At 41.2% G+C, this 20,870-nt stretch overlaps 1 protein-coding gene across 3 annotated transcripts in view; it reads right to left on the bottom strand.

Annotated features, from left to right (window-relative positions):
• The window catches only part of BMPR1A (bone morphogenetic protein receptor type 1A), a 103,523-nt gene that overhangs the window by 24,070 nt on the left and 58,583 nt on the right, over nucleotides 1–20,870 (bottom strand). For 2 of the 3 annotated variants that reach the window (XM_088463098.1, XM_088463099.1), the window contains exon 3: nucleotides 14,534–14,713. In XM_088463098.1, the coding sequence (XP_088319224.1) occupies nucleotides 14,534–14,618 (85 nt within the window). In that variant the 5' untranslated portion in view covers nucleotides 14,619–14,713. The remainder of the gene's footprint in view (nucleotides 1–14,533; nucleotides 14,714–20,870) is intronic. The other variant, XM_088463100.1, reaches the window with a different exon arrangement.

The raw sequence follows: 20,870 nt of genomic DNA, 5'->3' as shown, positions 1-20,870 counted from the left end.
TATAAAACAATGTTTGGTTGTGGCACAACGTGTTCATATACAATAGCGAAGATGTTGACGACAGGTTATATATAAAACTATAACAAGTGCATATTGATAAAACCAGCTAATTTATTTTACCAAATAGTCTACCTGCCAACAAGGCACACAAGAATAATATTGAACACATAATTATAGACCGAGTACTACTTTTATATTTAGGAGACATGGCATATGGAATTTTGGCTGGACATGTTCACTATTATGTGGCTATCATACTACACACACCAAAACCATACCTATGTACATGTACTTATCTTCAGATAAGCATTCCAGCAAAGCTAACTTTACACAAGTGGAACGATATGAGATCATCAGTCAGAGTAGTGATCGGGAATAGGCAGCTGTCGTCCCCAGCACTTACTCTGCTTTATGCCACATCGGGCTTTAGCTGTGGTCCTAACTCATACTGAGTTGGGGCCGTGGGTGAAGTTCAGCTGAGCACGTTTATTATCATTACTGAGATATAATTAAATAGTGCCATCATATTACACAGTGCTGTACAGAGAATATGTAATTAATCACATCAATCCCTGCCCCAAATGAACCTCACAGTCTGATCCCCGACCACATAAACATTTTATGGTCCAAATCGTCAGGATTCAATGAAACGATATGGCTCTAATAGAATGAAACCTATGACCCCAAAACTGTGAGGCAAGAAGGCTAACCACTACGCCACCATGCTGCAAATCAACACTATAGGGCAGAGGGTCCCCCACATTCATGGCCTGATTCAACAGGGATCGCAAATGCTGCGTAATTGCATGCAATGAAGCTGCTAAAATATGCTAATGTCCGCCACTGCTAAGCCAGCAAAGAGACGCCCCCTACGGCTTTCTCACCTCTGTAATACCTCATAGTCCTGTATGTACATTGGTATCATCGGAGAACATCGGCCCGTCATACACAATTACAGCAGGTCTGACCTGCCTCAGAAACTGCAAGGCTTGTCGCACCCAGTGAGTACTCAAGCTGCGTATGCAATCGCAGTGTCTGATATACGCACGCCAATGGGACGGCGTTCAAACGGATAGGCACGTCTGTGTTTATCAGACTACTCCCCCGTCACCACCCCCAAACGCTGAAGGCCTATCACTCACTCTGCGATGGATTCCTGTCTGCGCGCGTGATCACAGTGCGATTGCCGTGCACGCGCAGTGTGGTGCATACACATGAGCGTGCTGAATCAGGCCCTCTGTCCTCAAGGCACCCTAACTGTCCAAGTTTTAAGGATATCCATGCTTGACCACAGGTGATTTAATTAGTACCTCAGTCAATTTGAATTAACCACCTGTGCTCAATCATGGATATCTCTAAAACCTGAACTTTGGGGTGCCTTGAGGACCGCATTTGGGAACTTCTGCTATAGGGTATATTAATAAGGTTCAGATTTCCTGGATCTGGCGTGATTCAGTCACTAAATTGAAAACAGCAATTTGTTTTAAGACAAAACCAGGTTGGTTGTGCCTTAAAACAAATTGTCATTTTAAACTTGGCTATATCATCAAAATCACGCCAGTTACAGGAAATCTGAGCCTATTACATATAATCCTATAATGCATAAAATGGAAGGAGTGGGCATAATGTTTCAGCACTTGAAATGTAATTTTCTACATAGTGGATATAGTATTGGCTCAGAGGCAACAATGCCAATAACATGTCTTACAAGTTTGTTCTTTTGAATTGTAATTCATGAATGAATAAAATGGAGTAAAGTCTTATTGCTGGAGAAAGTATGCAGATAGGCAGAGGATAATATATTATCAGAAAACTATGATCTACTATCCTGAACTAATCTGCACACGATTATAGGTTTAGGGCAATGATAGGCATGACCGACCCTGCTACCTTCAAAAGGGCCTCACATTACTTATAAATTCAGAAAAGTAAAAAAAACGAAAAAAAAAACAGATCCAAAATGACTTTAGAACCCTCAAATCACATCTCAAAATGGTCCAGCATGCCCTTCCACTTGCTCTAAAATGACATCACATGCCACTCAGACCTCCCTTTTGTCTCACTTGCCATAAAGTTCCTCTACATGTCCTCACATTTATTACCAGTTATTTATATAGCGCACACATATTCCGCAGCGCTCTACATAGAATATTCGGCCATATTCTTTACCACATGCGCACACACACGGTAATTTTTGTTGGGATCCAATTAAGCTACCAGTATATACACTTAAACCTCCTAACATGCGCCACCCAAACCTCCTCTACATGCCACGCAGACCTCTAATGCTTTCAATACATGAAGCACACATCCTACCTCTCTAAGTATACTTACCTGTATAACTGGAAAACACCAGGGGGGGGGGTTATGTCGTGCACACTCTCCTCCTCTGCTGATTGGCTGCGTGGCCGCCATGTAATGTGCAGAGGTTGCAATTAAGTCGAATTCTCTGCTTTAAAACAAAGCCGAGTAGGTCAGATTGGGAGCTGTCGACTTAGTGCTACATGTGAAAACTCGCCGGCCGATTTTTGCCCACCACGGAGTTTAGGTGCCACAGCGGTAGAAACAGTTTCAACAACCAACAACAAAACATTTGTTACAGTTTAAGGTAAAGTATATTGGCAAACTGTCATGGATTATCTCCACATCGTTGGATTTGTTGCTGTAACTGGGCAACATCACTAATAGCAGCAAGGAATGTCATTTTGTTGCAGTTACTACTAACTACAGACATTTCCTAGCAATTGTGTTGACACTACAAAATAGTCAGGAAACAAATTCTCAAAGTATGAACGAAACCTTAACAAAACAAAATGACTTTCTTGCCAAACACATGTATTGATAGTTGATAAGATTAGATTAAAACTAGTTATACTGGCTGTTAGAGCTACAACAGGAAGGATTAGGTAAATTGGCCTCATTACACAGTAATGACTTCTGAGGTTATTTAATGAAGGGAAAGCACTAATTATTCTAAAACCCTGTATGCTGATACATTGCATAGCATTGTACAGTATCAATGTGCACATATTTTACAGGAACACTAGACATTACAAATACTTATATAAATAGAGGCAAACAAAACTATTGACAAGTCCGAGAACACAAACAACCAATGATACAAAGGGGGTTTAAGGTAGGAATATTACAGATGGGTGGGATGGAGTAAAGACAGATATGAGGCATCATACACAAACGGTGAATGGTGGGCATGGTGTTAAATAAATCTATGGTGGGTTCCAAGCTGTTATGCGCAGAGCAATATATTTTTATATGGCAATGTATGGTTGCACACCTTTGGCCGTGAGGTTACTTTGGTGGGCCCAGGGATGTCTATGGGGGAGAAAAGGATTGTGGTGAGCATGATGATGTTATGCTGGAATGAAGAAAAATGTAGTGAAAATGAGGTGGATGTGCTGATGTCAGAGATGATATACAGTGGGCAGGGAGCTATAAATAGTGGACATAAGGTTGGCATGCTAGGCAAAGTGTGTTCACAGTTGGCATTGGTCTAAATTACAATAGGCGGAAGTCATTACAGATGTGTCCTTATACAGCTTTGCAACAGTCACTAAAAAGCCCATCTTGGCGTACCAGGTCCCGTGAGACTGCTAGCGCTGGGCGTCTTTTTTCCCAATAAGGCTAGGATGCGCCATCAGACTGCACAGATTCATTTGATACATGGCGCTTGTATATTTGTGAGTGACTGAGTCCCTGATACTGTATACGAAGTGCTACAATGTATGAGCGGCAGCTTTTTTCATTCCAAGTTCCGTTGTGCTTCATATACGGACTCAGGTGCACACAGATATATAAATGTTGCATTTAAAATCAATAGGCCCAGTTTGCTGGTACGTCCTAGTCACATCACATCTTAGACACATTTTCAGCAAAAAAAAGATGCCCGCCACTAGCAGAGTAGCACGGGACCTGTCGGCTCACTCTTGCCAAGCAAGTCGTGTTGCGTGGCATATTGAGGCTAGATGTATGAGGACACTTGTATGTGCCAGTATGAGGCTGTTGGCACTATGGAGCTGGGTGTGGAACTACTGTAAGCGTAGTGCACGAGGCTATTATGGATGAGCACAGGACTGTAAATGCTGATCAAGTGGGCACAGGACTACTTTACCAGGCTTATCCATTTTTATCATCATCTGCTCATACGAATTACATTTATACCATAACACCTCATGCTGACTCTCCATGTAGATAAGAATAAATGGGCATCTATACCATAGAAGTTGTTAACCATAAACCCCTAACAAAAACTAAAGTAACATTCTCTCTGAACACTTAGATACACAGTACAAACAGTAAGCTTTACACACAGACCAGAACCCAAAAAAATAGAAAGGAAACAAGGTTTAAATTCCTCTGGCAGTTTGGGGAGATCACGCAGACAGGTTTTCCAGACATACTGAAATTCATTTTAAATACTCCTTTTTCCTGCTGCAAGCATTTCCTCAGTACAGTGTTTCATTTGGATATGATGAGAACATCCAGCCTGGAGTCCCAGTCCCAGTGCCAGGCGCTGAGCATGCAGCCAGTTATGCTCTATAAACATCATCACAACCACATCCATGGGATACCAGATAATATCCACTCCTCCAGCATTAGTATTTTACATCGCCAGACTGTTTAAACATTCAAGTTTTGGCAAAAATGCTCAGTATAAGCCAAGGTGAAAAATTATACAGCTCTACTATACAGGCTTGAAATGAAGTTGTGATTATAATCTGTCCCACAACACCTCCTGACATTCAACTTTGCATAATTGTATAAAACTATGCCCAACAACACACGATGCACCAATATTAAATCTGATTGCAAATATGAAATGCAAATCATTGCTTTCTTTATACATCTATTTTTTAAGCTACAGTTGCGCAACTAGGAGATCAGAACCCACAGTCTTGTCACTCGGTATGTATTAGATCTACTAGGAACTGCATCTTAGGTCTCCAGAACACATTTTATATATAATGGTGTGGTAAATTGAGACAAATCCCACCACCATGATCTACTTCCAACTGGTAGCAAAGCCTCATCACAAAGCCACAGCTGTATCAATCCACAAGTGTAAACAATAACATCTCTCATAGAGACACTACTCACAGAAAAGAAGCACATCACTGCCTCACTGACAGACATACACATCTCTGACAGAAAAATTTCAAAAAAAGGACCTGACCTCAATCCTCACCAAAGATTGACTACAATGGTGATCTATTCAGAGAACTTGGACAGGACTAACCTGAGCAGCCACTCCAGAATCCAGTACAGCAAACAGGGAGAAGACATTAAGCACTTCCTGCCAGCACAATTTATTGTTCAACACTTTTTTTTTTCCAAAATGAATCACTCTTAAAGTAAACAGTTGAACATTAATGACTGCTGTCAAACAGCCGATTCTGAGTATTCAGCTGTTTTATTCACTTACACTGTTATCCAGTTAAATGTTTATTCATTAAACAATAACTCAAATGAAACAGCCTATTCTGAACTATTTTGATCTCCTACTCTGTACCTGTGTCACCCTACATCATTCTCCATGTAGAACTATTTACTATTTTTGTCACAACAGGGGTTAAGATAGATTATATCACTCTTGGGTGTGCGGCCGCGCTCTGATAAACGCACACCTTGGGTGGTTGAATACATATCACGCCCAAGAGTGGTATTTCTGTTAAACACATGTGTCTCTCTCTCTCTTACACATACAGTATATATATATATATATATATATATATATATATGTAGTTAATTGTGCCTAGAACCAACAAAAGTGTATATGCTACAAAATATTTTGTCGTAACCCATTACTTGGGGGGAAGGGGGGGGGGGGCATAACCGCATTAATCATATCCATGTAGCGTTTTGGCGCCATATGGTACTGTATGACAATCGTACTGAAATTGTGCATCTTCGTTGCATCGTGCCCGCACATAAGACACACTCACAGTATACCAGGAACACTAGTGTTACCGTTCGTATCACAGCTCTATCTTTTGCCTTTTGTAACCAGATTTGTGACTTAGGGGTCTATTTACTAAGCAGTGTTAGGAGACAGAGTGAAAAGTGATAAGAAAGTGATAAGGTGCCAGCCAATCAGCTCCCAACTGTCATCTCACAGGCTGTGTTAGAAAAATGATAGACCCCTTAGTCGCACACAGATGTACATGCCATATGCCAGCGCCAGTAGTCTGTGTACCCTTGCATTGACCTTATGTTGCATTAGTAATGAGTGTAAGAGGCATATTTAAGGAAAAAGACGCTTGGGACGGCTAAGAGAGTCCGTGCCCCCCAAACTCTTTGGTGCAAAATTAGCAATAGTGGATGTGGACACATCTGTAGTAGAGTGTGAGGTTCCCTAGGAAACCTAGTGGCTAACTGTGTCACCCTGTATGAATAAACCTAGGTAGTGCTGTGGTCTGCTCTCAGTCATACCTTTCTGGGGCTGACTTGCACAGCTAATTACATCACACCCACCACCAATGATAGCACACACTTCTTGCTGCCAATCTATTGTATTGTGGGAGGCATATCACACCACAATTAGACTGGCAGGAGAGCTCTTGGGAGGCGATACAGAGATTTGAGGGAAAAGATGGCAAACAATGAAGCATTCAGCAAAGCACTGTATAATAGGTTGTACTGATGTGTCTGCCAAAATACAAATGCCAGTTGTGTTCATATTTATAGCCATCTATGTCTAACAGTGTAGATCAGTCAAATAAATATATGTAATATTTGTATATTAAAACAAGATTTTCCAGGTTATAAAACCACTACAAAAAGTTATGGCAGGTACTGAAAGAATGTATTTCTGTACAAAAGCAAAACATAAATAAATGAAACAATAACTAAAAATAACTTGCGCTGAATGTTGGACTTGATCCTTCCTAAGGATGTAAAAGACTGCATAGCCTGTCACTGGAGACAAATTATGCACTCATGGCTAGACGATGTATAGACAAGAAGATTGCGCGGGTATCGCCGATCAATAAGCCTTAAGTCTGTGTCTCTTAATTCCAAAAGAGAGAAACAAACACTTAGGGAGTGCGAACGATACTTTTTGCATCCATCTGCAGATAATAACATCAATGTGCACGGACAGACTACACGAGCCCGACTCTAACAACAATCATCTAATAAATGTAAAAGTTTCAATAATCTGCCAGCACATCTATAACAAAAAATAATATTAACAATAAAAAGATTAACAGGCACCAACGACAACACTGGATAAAACAACATGTAAGCAATATTTTTAGCCGTGCAAATGAGACGCCCTTTCAAAAAACAATAAAAAAAAAAACAAACACTTTGTAAGTAGAATGAATAAAAGGAAATACAATTAAAAAAGGTGAAGAAAGATGAAAGAGTATTAAAGTGTTTAGTTAAAAGAAAAACTATATGGAGCATGAGCATGTGGCAAAGGAATTCTGGAGAACTCAGTATACAACATGTCTCCACATGTGTTTTTTTTTCCTCCTTGTTTTATTGCCTCAGCAGTCACAAAGGAGTCTGAGGTCTGGCAATGTGCACTGAATCAGCCTTTTCTCCAACAGTTGCTTTTATTTCCTTTCTTGCTGTTTTCTTAAGCGAATGGCTTTGTCCAATGCGGTCTCCCCCCTCCCCTCTTCTAAGGCTCTACCTTGAGTTTGGACTGTCCGCAGAGGGTAAGAGACAATTGCCTCCAGCCTCTCAGTTGCTCTGGTAATCTACTGTGAACTGCAGATGAATAGTCACCAACATGGACCAGCTATGAATGCACAAAACGCTAGGCATTCTACAAAAAAGTTTTCTGTACCTTAAGCACGCAAAAAAACTAAAATGTGTAGCCTGGACCCAGAAAAGGGTGGAAGACTATGGAAATTTTTTTTTATCAAAAATAAATAAATAAAAAGACCCAAAGTGAAATATACTTATTAGTGGGATGAGTTAAAGATCTCTGAGGAATGCTAAGTCACATATGCGCTTTACCAGATCACTGGAACACATAGAAACATAGAATTTGACAGCAGAAAAGGCCCATCTGGCCCATCTAGTCTGCCTTTAAATAGGATAGGTAGGCAGGAATTAGCAAGTGTGAAGCTATGTTCTAAGAGAGACTTAGAGTGCATACACACGGTCAGATTTTTCCTTCAGATATGAACGATAACGATTTAAAAATCGTTCAGTCGTTCATATCTGAAGGAAAATCTGACATATCTGACATGCCTGAACAATGGACGATCTACAATGCGCGTTCCCGTTTGTCAGATAACGCTATCTGACATCTGATGTGTTTGCAGTCAGACTTGGACGATTCCATTCATTTTAATGCAGTCGAAAATCGTTCAAATCGTTCAAAACTTTGGTAAAATCGTTCAAATCATTCAAACGTTCATCTGACAAATCTGACAAGTCTGACCGTGTGTATGCTCCATAATAAATAGTTTCACTCGGGGCGGGGAGGAGCAGTATCAAACGTCCGAGAGATAAAGTGGAGAAGATGGCCATAGCAACCAATCAGCCTCTATCATTTCACAGACCAGAGGTAGGAAACCTGTGGCATGCCCTGCCACAGGTGTCCTGTTAATGCATGCTTAATCTGGGCAGGCTGGGATGTGTGGGTGTGTAGTTCCACAGCAGCTGGAGTTTCACAGGTTGCCTACTCCTGTCACAGACTGTGCTAGATAAATGACAGCTAGTAGCTGATTGGTTGCTATCGGTAACATTTTTTTCTCTCAAATGTTTGATTTCCCTTAGTGACTCTTGGAGCAGGGCAGCAAAAGCCTAATTATTTCTCTGTAAGGACTAACAGAACCAATACACTGGAAGAGCTCCCAAAGATAGGACCAATTTTAGGTTGGATCACTACTTTATGAAGTTCCACACATGCAGCAAATAGTATGTAATTTGTTCTACGGCCACCTCACCTTGACTGAGGCAAGAAAAGTACACAATGTCTCTGGGTGGCTAATGGACGCCCTCAGGAGCAATTTGATTGATTTGAGTGCCCATTAATCACCAAGACCACCAGTCTAAACTAATGGGCACCCAAAAGTCAGACTTTTTGTACATTTCTGCTCACCAACACAGGAGGCGGCGAGCAGAAATGTGGGCACCCGCGCCCAGTCGAGGCAACAATTGAATTGCCCCGTCTGGCTCGCATTAATTATCATCACCTAAAAAACAATATTTTTATATTCTCCCTGTGCTTCGATGGGTTTCCTCCCACAATCCAAAAATATACTGTTAGGTTACTTGGCTCTCAGCAAAAATGAACTGTAGTGTGTATGAGTGTGTGAGATAGGGAAAATAGACTGTAAGCTCCACTGGGGCAGGACTGATGCGAATGACTGTATATTGTCTATAAAGCTCTGCGGAATGTGTGCAAGCTACAAAAATAACTGGTAATAAATAAAAATAATAAATCTAATGTCACAAACCAGCCTACAGGAGAAGCTAGCTGGTTCCCCAAACCAATCTGCCAAACCTGTACAGGCAAAATTCCTGACAAGCTGCGTCACCATGCCACATGTCTGTGTGATGTTGCAGCAGCAGCAGCAATCACATCAGCTCACAATATACTCTCCTCTACAGGCAAACGGTGCCAACAGTTTAGATCCCTTTCTGTATATGTAAAGTTATTTCCACACACTAAATTAAAACCATGTGCTACAGTTATTGCCTTTGTGATTTCTCCTCATGCAAATAACCACATCGAGGCTGTCTCTGACAAAGTTTTCTGTACCGTGCCATGTTCAACTAATATAATACACGTCTCAAGCAGCAGCAAATTAAGAGTGTAAGTTTACAAGAACTTTCAAAATGTCAAGGGGGAAAAAGGGTGTGTGAAACTAATAATTTTCTGTTTGTGTGTGTCACAGGTGAAGTACAAGACAGAGCAAATAAACCATATTTTAAACGTTGAACAAGTGCGCGTTTGTGTTTGTCAAGGTGATAAAGCAAACTTTTCTATGGATCTGATTTACTTGGCGCCATTGGAAGAACGCTTTATTTTCTTAGTATAAGCTTGAAATGAGACACTCCGGGACCCCTTCACCAAGTGCCATTGAAAACAGATGACTGGCAAAGAAACAGGACTGGAAACAAGAAGATATCTCCGAAAAAACACTATGGGCAGGACTGACTCGCTATTTAAAGGAATTGAGAATGTAAACTCAGTCTAGATTAAAATCTATGGTCTATATACACAGTGCTCGCACAACGGTGGTGCCGGGTTAACAAATTTCAACATGAACCAGTAGGCAATCGTATGCCAAGTCTACCGCTCTAGTAAACCATTCCAATCTGATAATTCACAATAAAAATATATTTTTAGTGCTGAAAAATAAGAAGTATCACAACCTTAAATGTTTGTTTGTAAATGCTGCATCATTCATTTTCCACCTTGTAATGTTTTTTATTACAAAATCACCCCTATTTTCTGGCCTAACATTCCCAAAATGCCACAAACAGTAAGAGCAAACTATTCCTCTATGTACACAAATATACAATCCTCAGGTGCATCATGTTAAAATGAAGCTCTCTTCTGGGGCGGGATGCAGCAATGTCAGAAATGCGGTCAAACCCCGAAAATGCAGTTTTCGGGGGCTTGACTGCATTTCTCATATGCACCATTTGGATGCGTTGGGCAATGCCATCTTTAGATGGCGTTGCAAAATAGAAGCCTATGGGATTCTATTTGTGATGCCCCCTGGAAGGGATTCAATTTGATCCCTCCCAGCGCCCCTCCCTGGCATGCGATGAAGGACGCCAGGGGATTTCTGGGTCACTCTTACTGAGAGCTGTTCTTTGCGTTTTTGTTCATGAATACCAGCGTAATTAACGACAGCATGCATGCAATGGATTGCAGGATTCATCGCTTGCAAAATGCTATGCATCCTGCCCCTGGTGTTATAGAGCAACTTTCATTGAAGACAGATTTACGGGGCATGTCAATTGTGTCAAGGCAAAAAAAAAAAAATTATACATATTTATTTCACTCCTTTTAATAGAAGGATTTATGCTAGAAATTCACTTAGCATGTCATTGACTGATGCTCTGAACAGTCATGAACTACAATAATTTTAAGATAGTAGAAAAGAACATCTAATGTATTTCATAATTCAGGACATGTTTGCTTGGAAATACAGATTTGTTGCAGCACTAAATGTGTAGTTTAAGAGACACACGCTTGGAAAATATAGAAGCATATGAAAACCTACTGGTGCTTCATACACGGGGTGATTTTACACACGATATGCACAATTTCGATCGTTCGCAACGATCAATCGTGCGTGTTTTGGCATGCTGTACGATGGCGATGCGCGTACCCCCGTCGTACATCGGCATCGTAGATCTTATGGAAAAACCATAAGATCTGCGATCCGTCATGCTGTTAAAAAGGTAAACGAAGCATCTTGTAAGATGCATCGTTTACGATTCACAGCAGCATGCGATGCATCGGGCTGAATTGTCGTACGTTTTCAAATCGCCCAGTGTATGGCCAGCATTAGATTTTGAAGTAGACAAAATGTTGCATCCATTTACAGTAACAATTAAAATTTTCTTCAAAACCAGGAGTACAGATACTAATAATAAAATGAAAGGACAAACGTATTAAAGATAAACAGGGCATTAACCTAAAAATGATTTCCAATAAAACCTATAGTTCTCTTTATATAAAATATAGCATATACACAGCAAAAGGGAGAAGTCAGAGGTTCCCTAACAGTCCAGCTTTTAAGGATATCTAGGCTTTGCCACAGGTGACTTAATTAGTATCCAAGTCAATTTGATTTAACCAGCTGAACTGTTGGGGTGCATTGAGGACCGCGTTTGGGAACCTCTTGGATAAGAGATTCAGCAGGACAAGGAAATTTGAGAAAGGGAATAATTCAGGAGGATGCAGAAAGAATAGACAAATTCAATCCATTTCAATGTGGTTATAGCATTATGCATATTGAATATATATAATAAAGGTTTAACACATACAGTAAGTAATCTCTAGAAAGCAGTTTTAAGGGAGATTGGAAAGAGGGTGGGAACTATGACTGGTATAAGCAATTTAAGTTTTGTTATTCATGGAATAATGTGTTTGTTTTAAGGTGCATACACACGGTCAGATTTGTCAGATGTGTCAGATGAATGATTGAACGATCTGAACGATTTAATGAAGATGTGACCAACGATTTGAACTACGAACGATTTTTGACTGCATTAAAATGAATGGAATCGTCCAAATCTTACTGCAAACACATCAGATGTCAGATATCGTTATCTGATCATCGGGAATGCGCATTGGGTGATTAAAGTGGACGACTGAACGATAACATTATCATTCAGTCGTCCACTTTATCGTCCATTTTTAACACCAAAACGATGAACGATAACGACGATGCGCGTTCCCGTGGCTCGTTTGTCATTATCGTTCATCGGGTAAACATGCAGCAACCTGACGATACTGTCGGGTTGCTGCATGTTGGGGAATGGGGGAGAAAGCCCGGCGCTGAACGATATCGTTAATGATATCATTCAGCGGGTGTGCTCAATGTCATGAGCACACCCTGCCGAGGACACACTAGACGATATCGCTCAGGGAACATATCGTCTAGTGTGTACGCTCCTTCAGATATGTCAGATTTTCCTTCAGATATGAACGATTTTTTAAATAGTGATCGTTCAGATCTGAAGAAAAATCTGACCGTGTGTATGCACCATTATAGGTTAACGTCCCATCAAGATGTGGATTTGCAGGGAATCCTACAACCATTGGGTTGGATAAAAGCTGTGGAGAAGTCTCTTTTGGCCGAACCTACAACTCTATTTTAGTCAAGTGGAGCTGATGTGGTTTGAAAAACAATGCAGGCGGTCCAGGTGATCCCAGCATTCCTCTACAAGGAAAGGCCAGGATGTGATTATACTGCATTCAGGTGGTAATGTCATGTGTAATATAAAATTATTACAGTTGGAGAATGCCATATGCCGTAACTTAGGCCAAATTACATAGTTGTTTGGTTCCACATGGTGGAAGTTTGGTGTAGAGACAAACCACTAATGTTAAAGAACAGGACCCGTAAAAAGCGAAAGCAAGTGTGTGTCCGGTTTCTGGGTATTATGAAGTCTTTTACCATCAGACATTGGGAATTGAAAGACAAAAACACCCCGGCTGTATAAGCCAGATAGAGTGCATTTATCAATTATTGGCCTAGGAATTATTAAATTACACATTAAGAAGCTGTAGAGTGGGTCAATGAGAGGCTTGGGAGCAGAGGCCAGGTTTTCGGTGAAAAATTGCAAGTATATTGGGGCATCGTGTTGTGTGTATGGGCGATCACCTGACCGCCCACACACTTGCTGCAGAGGCTGCTGGTGACTGACAGCAAGTGGGCGGGCACATATAAATGCCCGCCCAGTTGTAATGTCAGTCACGACACATTGGGTCGACGATTGGTAAGTGTGTATGCACTTACCAATTGTCAGATAGGACAGCGGATCAGCCGGATGGGCGAACCATCTTCCTATTGTGTAATCACCTTAAGGTAGTGGGTGTTCATTAATTGCCCTGGTTGAGATGGAGCTGAATAGGGATACATATTTATGTGAGAAAGGGTGAGAGCCTGGGATTGGCTAGGTTGTAGTCCTGGAGGCATCACTTAGATCATGGTTTGTGTTATTCTACACCAGTGATTCCCAACCTCGGTCCTCAAGGCACACTAACAGTCCTGGTTTTGGTGATATCCATGCTAAAGCACAGATGGTTTAATCAAAATAACCGAGGTACTAATTAAGTTGCTTGTGCTCAAGTATGGCTATCCTTAAAACCTGGACTGCTGGTGTGCCTTGAGGACCGTGGTTGGGAACCAATTTGGTTTGTCAGCAGGATATAAAGTGTCAGGTGGCCAGTGAATGTGATCCTTGGATTGTGTATTAGCAGGAATAGTGAACGTGACATGTCGAGCAATGGGTTACTCTGGTACTCCCTTCAATGGTTTGAATCAGAGATTTTATATAGAAGAATGTGTCCATTTTCTCCCCACTCTTTGATGTCATGCTTATTACTGTTTGAATGATGAGTGCCTATATTTACAGGGCAGAAAGGCAGCTAGTGACCCTGTCTAAGGTCATGGGAAAGGATTTTAACAGCTGCCAGAACCCCATTTCTATCCGGAGGACATCTGACATTTTAAAAAAGGACAATTGGCGATGGGACAATTTTAAAAATGTTTGGTCAACAATTAAAACTGTAGTGATTAAAGATGACTTTTTAGTAAATGCTAAAAAAACACTACAGCTCAACACTAGGAATGACAACAGTTACCCACTCCAAAATCTATGAAGGTAAATTAAATTCCTGTGGGAGATATTCAGATGTGTCAGTGCCTTACTGTGAAATTGCATCTGAAAGTGAAAAAGTGGCCAGTCTCTTATTCGCCCTACAGCATAACAGTAGCAACCATAACCAGACCAGTACTAATATGGAGGGGAGGGGGGGGGGGGGGGGGGGGAGAAGAGGAACAAGATTTAACTGATCACTGACCTTGAACATGCACTGCTAGTAGCAAACATCCCAGCAAAGCGGCTAACACACGTCCTGCCATTCCCAAGCTCTTTAATGGCAGCATTTCTCCGCACCAGCAAACAGGCGGACAATGTTAGGATCTATGCAGAATTTTCTCCGTTTAGTACAATGTTTTCTTCTTTGGTTGGCAATCCTCTGCTGTAAATAAAAGAATAAATCATATGTAGGACTTTGCTGAAAAGGTAGCCTACTAGTTGCCTGAACAGTTTCAAGCTTCAATAACTTTTGAAAACATTTTAAGCCATGCACGTATAATATAGTTTAGCCCAGCAAAAACTTTCTTGCTCAAACATAAAACATTTTTGTTTGAGCAAAAGCAGTCATGGTCCCAACACAGAGAGAGGGGGATGCATACATTTTCAATTCAATACAGGTTTACTATATGTAAAAACTGCATTTATGATCACTAGATATTGATCTGTGGAAAAAATAAAACTTAGACTGGTAATGGACATTTAATTAAGATTTTCAAGATTTTTTTTTGTTTTTTTTACACCACATGGATTAATATAAAAAAACATATTTAGACCGCAAAGAGCTTCTGTTGCAACTCCTACACCTGAGCAGTTAACACGGACAAAAGGAGATTTGTGTGAAGATGAATGGAAAGCAAATTTTGGCTTTCATTGGCCTCTTGTTTCGGTGAGCTTGACCTGCACGACCCTGTCAGCCTGGCGCTATTCCTGAATGGAATAATTTGTATTTGTTCAAGGATGTGCCTCAATTACTGTTGGTGACTGCTTCCACCATAAATAACTCAATCTGTCTGTTCATCAGAACCCGAGAACTTTTCATTTTAATTGGGGCTCTGGAGCTATTTAACACAGAGGCAAAGAGATGCCTGTCACTTCCAATTTCACTGGTTATGGGGCACACAGCCTTCGACCTGTGGCCTACTTTTCACACATCTGTGACTTCTCTGTAATTAGGAAACAAAGAGGATTCATCACCACAAGGGAAGGGAGACAGGGCAACAACAGGGGGCAACCATATTCCAGACACGAAAGAGACTGAAAGAAGATCATGTGCTGCAGGACAGGGGCGGAATGCACACAATGTACTTGGCACCTGTACTGCAGAAAATCTTTTTGAACTGAGAAAAATTAAAAAGCAGTTTGGACACACACTGATCACAGTGCTCATTTACCAGACACTCGGTGCAACCATTGCGTGCAGTCTAACAGATGCATGATTTCTGACACAGGAACAAAATGGAGAAGTTATAATGCAATAAAAGATGTAGGGGTCTATTTACTAAGCAGTGTTAGGAGACAGAGTGAAAAGTGATAAATCTGTGATAAGGTGCCAGCCAATCAGCTCCCAACTGCCATCTCACAGGCTGTGTTTGAAAAATGACAATTGGCTGGCACCTTATCACTTTCTTATCACTCTGTCTCCTAACACTGCTTAGTAAATAGACCCGTGATGCTGTTATTAACAGTCCTTGAACCTGAAAAAAAACCACCAAAAAGAGCATAGTTTTACATTTCCAATGCCATCTGCACTCAACTACTTAACCTTGAAATATTTTGGAAGGACTACAAAAAAAAAAATAAAAAATAAAACACTGTTTACCAGACCAGTAGTACACTACTCAGATACAACAGACACAATCCATTCAAGCAATGATTCCTTTCAGTGGCCAATAAAGTTAATTAACCGAAACCATTCCTTTATGAAATATACTAGGAAGTTCCATGTGTGGCATTAAAATTGCCAACTTAAGCACAATGGTCCTTAATGATAACATGAGATTTGTGCCAGTGTGTCTTTAGTCCACACCAAGGGAAATAAATACAGATTGAGTCTCCCATATTCCAAATATGAAATATTCCGAAATACTGATTTTTTTTGGCATGACCGAGATAATGAAACCTTTGATTTTTGATGGTTCAATATACGCAAACTTTGTCTAAGGCACAGATTAATAAAATAATTTACAAAATGACCTACAGGCTGTGTGTATAGAGTTTATATGAAACATAAATAAATTTCATGTATGTACACAAACTTGTTTGAGCCACAAAATTATTGAAAATATTGTATAAAATGACCTGCAGGCTGTGTGTATAAGGTGTATATAACACAAAAATGCATTGTGTATATTTGGGTTCCATTCCCAAGATATTTCATTATGATATGCAATTATTCCAAAATACGGAATATTCCATTATCCAAGATACCCCTGGTCCCAAGCACTTTGGATATGGGAGACTCAACCTGTAATGAAAATGCTTTTATACACACTGCACTAATGTTAGATTTTTCAAAACTGCATGTATAGTCTTCTAGCACTTAGGGCAAAATTTACTACGTGGTGGGATCAGCTCCAAACTGACGGCAGGTTTCAGATCAAAGAAATTCAATTTACTAAAGGTCATTTTAATCTTTCAAACTGAACCTACCATCGATCCACGTTGGTTTCAAACTGGATCCCCTCGCAATGCTGCTGCACAATGCAGGACTCCCTTGGATCCATTCTGAATGGTCTGTTTTGTTGTTGTTTTTTTTTTTTTTTTGGGGGGGGGGGAGGTCAGGGGGTGTGTTTATAAGACATAAAGAAAGAAAAAAGTGTGGGGTCCACCCCCGAAAGTAACATCAGCATGAGTAAGCCGCAGAAGCTGAGAAGCAGGAGAGTGTGGAATCCTCCTGAAATAGGTATAACTGATACTAGACATTACTAGCCATGGCTGGTGCTACTATTGCATTAGAACACACGGAATCAGTATGAATGACCGCCGGCGATTCAAATCCTAACGCCGGAAGACCGGCAGTAGTGAAAATCCTGACAGGAGATTTTGGTAAGTATAACTAACCCAATCCTCCCTTAGGGGTGCCTAACCCTAACCTCCCAGCCTAGTGCCTAACCCTAACCCCCCCCCCAAGTGCCTAAACCTAACCCCCCCCACCATCCCCGCAGCCTAAACCTAAGTCTCCCAGGGGGGTGCCTTCGTTTGGTATGCCGGGCGTCGGGTGTCAGGGATTTCGTCGACTGTCATTATTACCCGGCCGGGATTTCACAGTCGGGAAGCCGGCATCGGCATTTCGACAGTAAGCTTCCTGACTGCATCCCAGATGCACAGCTTGCCAACCAGCCTTATGATGGACAGTACAGGGTTGTATTCCCTAGGGGGATGGGGAGTGCAAAATAAATGCAGCCCCCCCCCCCCCCCCTCCTTGGAGAAACCAGCCCTGGCTGATAGCACTAGGCCTCATCTTAACACCCTTAGGCTGTGGGTGTTGTTGTGGTAAAAAAAAAAAATATGGTTTAATGTCAGAAAATGTATATAATTTTATTTTATTTTTTTTGACTGGTGCACTACAGGTTCCTGCCAGACCTACCATTCCCAATTGTAATGGCTACCAGGTCAAGCTGACACTAGGATATGAGATGAATCTCATGGTTTACATTATTTAAATGTAAAAAAAAAAAAAATAATAATAATAATAATAAAAAATAATAGGGACAGCTTAGTAAATATGCGGGAACCATAACCGCTGGAAAAAAACAAACCCTGGCAAGTTTGCAAAACTGACGCTTAGTAAATTTAACCCTGGATGTTTTATGAGAAGCAGCCTGAAAAATGAACACCACCAGAATTTTAAATACGCTTTTAAAGAAAATATATGCAAATGCTAAAAGGTTTATTCCACAAGGTATCAAAAATAAAATGACAAACAAGTACAAGCCAGCTCATATCAACTCGAGCATATTTATCTGATCCAGTACCTGTCACAGGATATCTTCTGTATTTACTACTGAATAATCTCCATAATGGTCTAGATACAAGACAAAGGTTCCCTCTGATGTGTGTGTCTGGTGTTTTCATCTTTGAAACATGACATCATAAACCTAGCACAGAGTGCATTTGTTTACACTTTGAACTGACAGCCCCAGGACAGGAAGTGCTAGTGACAATCACATTTTGCTTTGGGTGAATGTTATCTGCAGCAGCGAACAGTAACACTCTGACATTCCTGGGGGCTCAGGCAGACTTGAATGTGTGACCGCTTGAGTAGCGTACATTTGCGGGAATTTGCACTGTGAGTGGTCAGAAAAGAAATGCAAGCCAATATTTTTATCATTTATTTATATGGCCCCACAAAGGTTCCGCAGCGCCTTACACAGTATATAAATGAGCACAAAGGAAAAACAGTTATTAGCAGTACAAAACAATGCAGGACAAGGACATAGTTTATAAACATAGCTGCATAACCCAAGCAGCAGGGCGTCAGCAACCAAGTGTTAGGTGCCAATTGGGGAGTTAGTACATGATAGCATAAGTAGGGGAAGGAGAAGCACGTGAGGGACGAGGGCCCTGCTCACGAGAGCTTACAGTCTAAAGGTGAAATAGAGCTAAATGCATCATGATGATATCTACACTTATGACTGAAGAGGCGAATGCTAATATTTAATCGAACTAAAGAAAATAAAGAGAGCGAGAATAAAATTCAAATGGGGTATATGTCAGAGGTCTATTTACTAAGCCTTGGACGGAGATAAAGTGAACGGAGCTAAAGTCCCAACCAATCAGCTCCTAATTGCCATTACACAAGCTGTGTTTGAAAAATGACAGTTAGGAGCTGATTAGTTGGGACTTTATCTACATCAAAGGTTTAGTAAATAGACCCCAGGGTGTGCTATTTGCTGCAGACTTTAGCAGTGCTGTGATAATACTGCTTTTTTGGTAAAGGAGGTGCTTGGGGGCTTCCATTGATCAAAACCATTTGCAGGACATGACTCAACTCTCACCTAATGTTTATAAACTATACCCAAGTATATTTATCTAGTGATATTAAAACAATGTGTATGACTTATAAAGTACATAAACAGCAAACAGTGTCTGGCACCTTCTGGGCTAATTTTGCAAATGATCTCAGGCAGCTTTATTCCATCTCTTAACACAGAGAACATTAAGGAATAGAAGAGATTCATACACCTTATGTGGTGTCACCCACCAACTTTTGCAGTGTAGTGAATGGAAAAGTGCACTGGCAGATCAAAGGAGTTTCTTGTGTTACAGTATATTAGAAGCACGATTTTACAAACTGCACAATGAAGGTTTCATAATGCTGTACGGGATAAATAAATGGAGCTGAAATGGTGGAGGGGGCATATTTACAAAGCAGCACCCTGCTTGTTTTCCACTTATAATAGGATGAACCTTCACCTTTACAATTCTGCAGGAAAGTGAATTAGCCCAGTTTGAATAATGTAGTAGAAACATTCAAAATACACAAGTGACACCTACACAACAGCATACCTACCAACATTAGACTTCACCGTGAGCGATGCAAATAGTGTGAGCACAGTAAAGTTGGGTACACACTAGACGACATGTCACCCACATCTGCCATGCGTGCTCCAGCTGGGTCGTTCATAGAATCGTCAGATTGAGCCTACATGTGGCTCAGTCTGTCAATCTGATGAACAACCCCATGCTGGTGGAGGCAGCTGGTGAACGACATATTGTGCGGTCGTTCTCCAGACCATGCAGTGTTAAACTAACGACATGTCGTTCATCGCATTGTGCAGTGGCCGGGACACACATCGTCTAGTGTGTACCCGGCATAAGGGGTGTGGTCATATCACTTGGAGTGGTTAGCACTTAATAATGTGCCAAAACCCTATGACATGTCTCCCAACTGAGTTGAGGCATACATATGAAATGGGATGTAGTTAATTTACCGGCGGCCGGGATGCTGGACATTGGAATCCCGAACCGGGAATAAAGATAGGCGAGGAAATCCTGACGCCTATCTTTGGGCCGACGACGAAATCCTGACAGCCGGTATCCTGAACGAAGCTAAATGGGGCCCTGTAAGATGTTGGCCAAGGGGGGGAGGGAAAAAGTTAGTTTTAAGGCCCCAGGGGAAGATTAGGGTTAGGCAGCCCCCAGGGAGGGGTAGGCTTAGGCACCCTCGGGGGGAGGTTAGGCACTCCCCCAGGAGGGTTAGCTTTCGGGTGCGGGAAAGTGGGGGGTTAGGCACCCCCAGGGGGAGGTTAGGGTTAGGCACCACTAAGGGAGCGTTAGGGTGAAAACAGGGTAGGGTTAGGGTGCGTACTTCCTCTGTCGACATCTTCAGCCTTCTGGCGTTGGGCTATTCAGCCGTCGGGACTTCATATCCATTCCAAATGAAATGTAGGGACAAACACCTCAAATCTGGTCTGGTCTGCCCAAATCCTTAGAGTTAGCCAGTATTAATACAGGGGGATACGTATAAAAACCTCATGGAGAGATTTATCAAATATTGGAGAGAGATAAAGTGAAGAAGTTGCTTATAGCTACAAATC

Source organism: Taudactylus pleione, unplaced genomic scaffold (assembly GCF_031769625.1).
Source record: "Taudactylus pleione unplaced genomic scaffold, aTauple2 ptg001314l, whole genome shotgun sequence".
Taxonomy (NCBI): domain Eukaryota; kingdom Metazoa; phylum Chordata; class Amphibia; order Anura; family Myobatrachidae; genus Taudactylus; species Taudactylus pleione.
The sequence above is the reverse complement of the archived record's forward strand: the minus strand, read 5'-3'. Positions and strand labels throughout refer to the sequence as shown.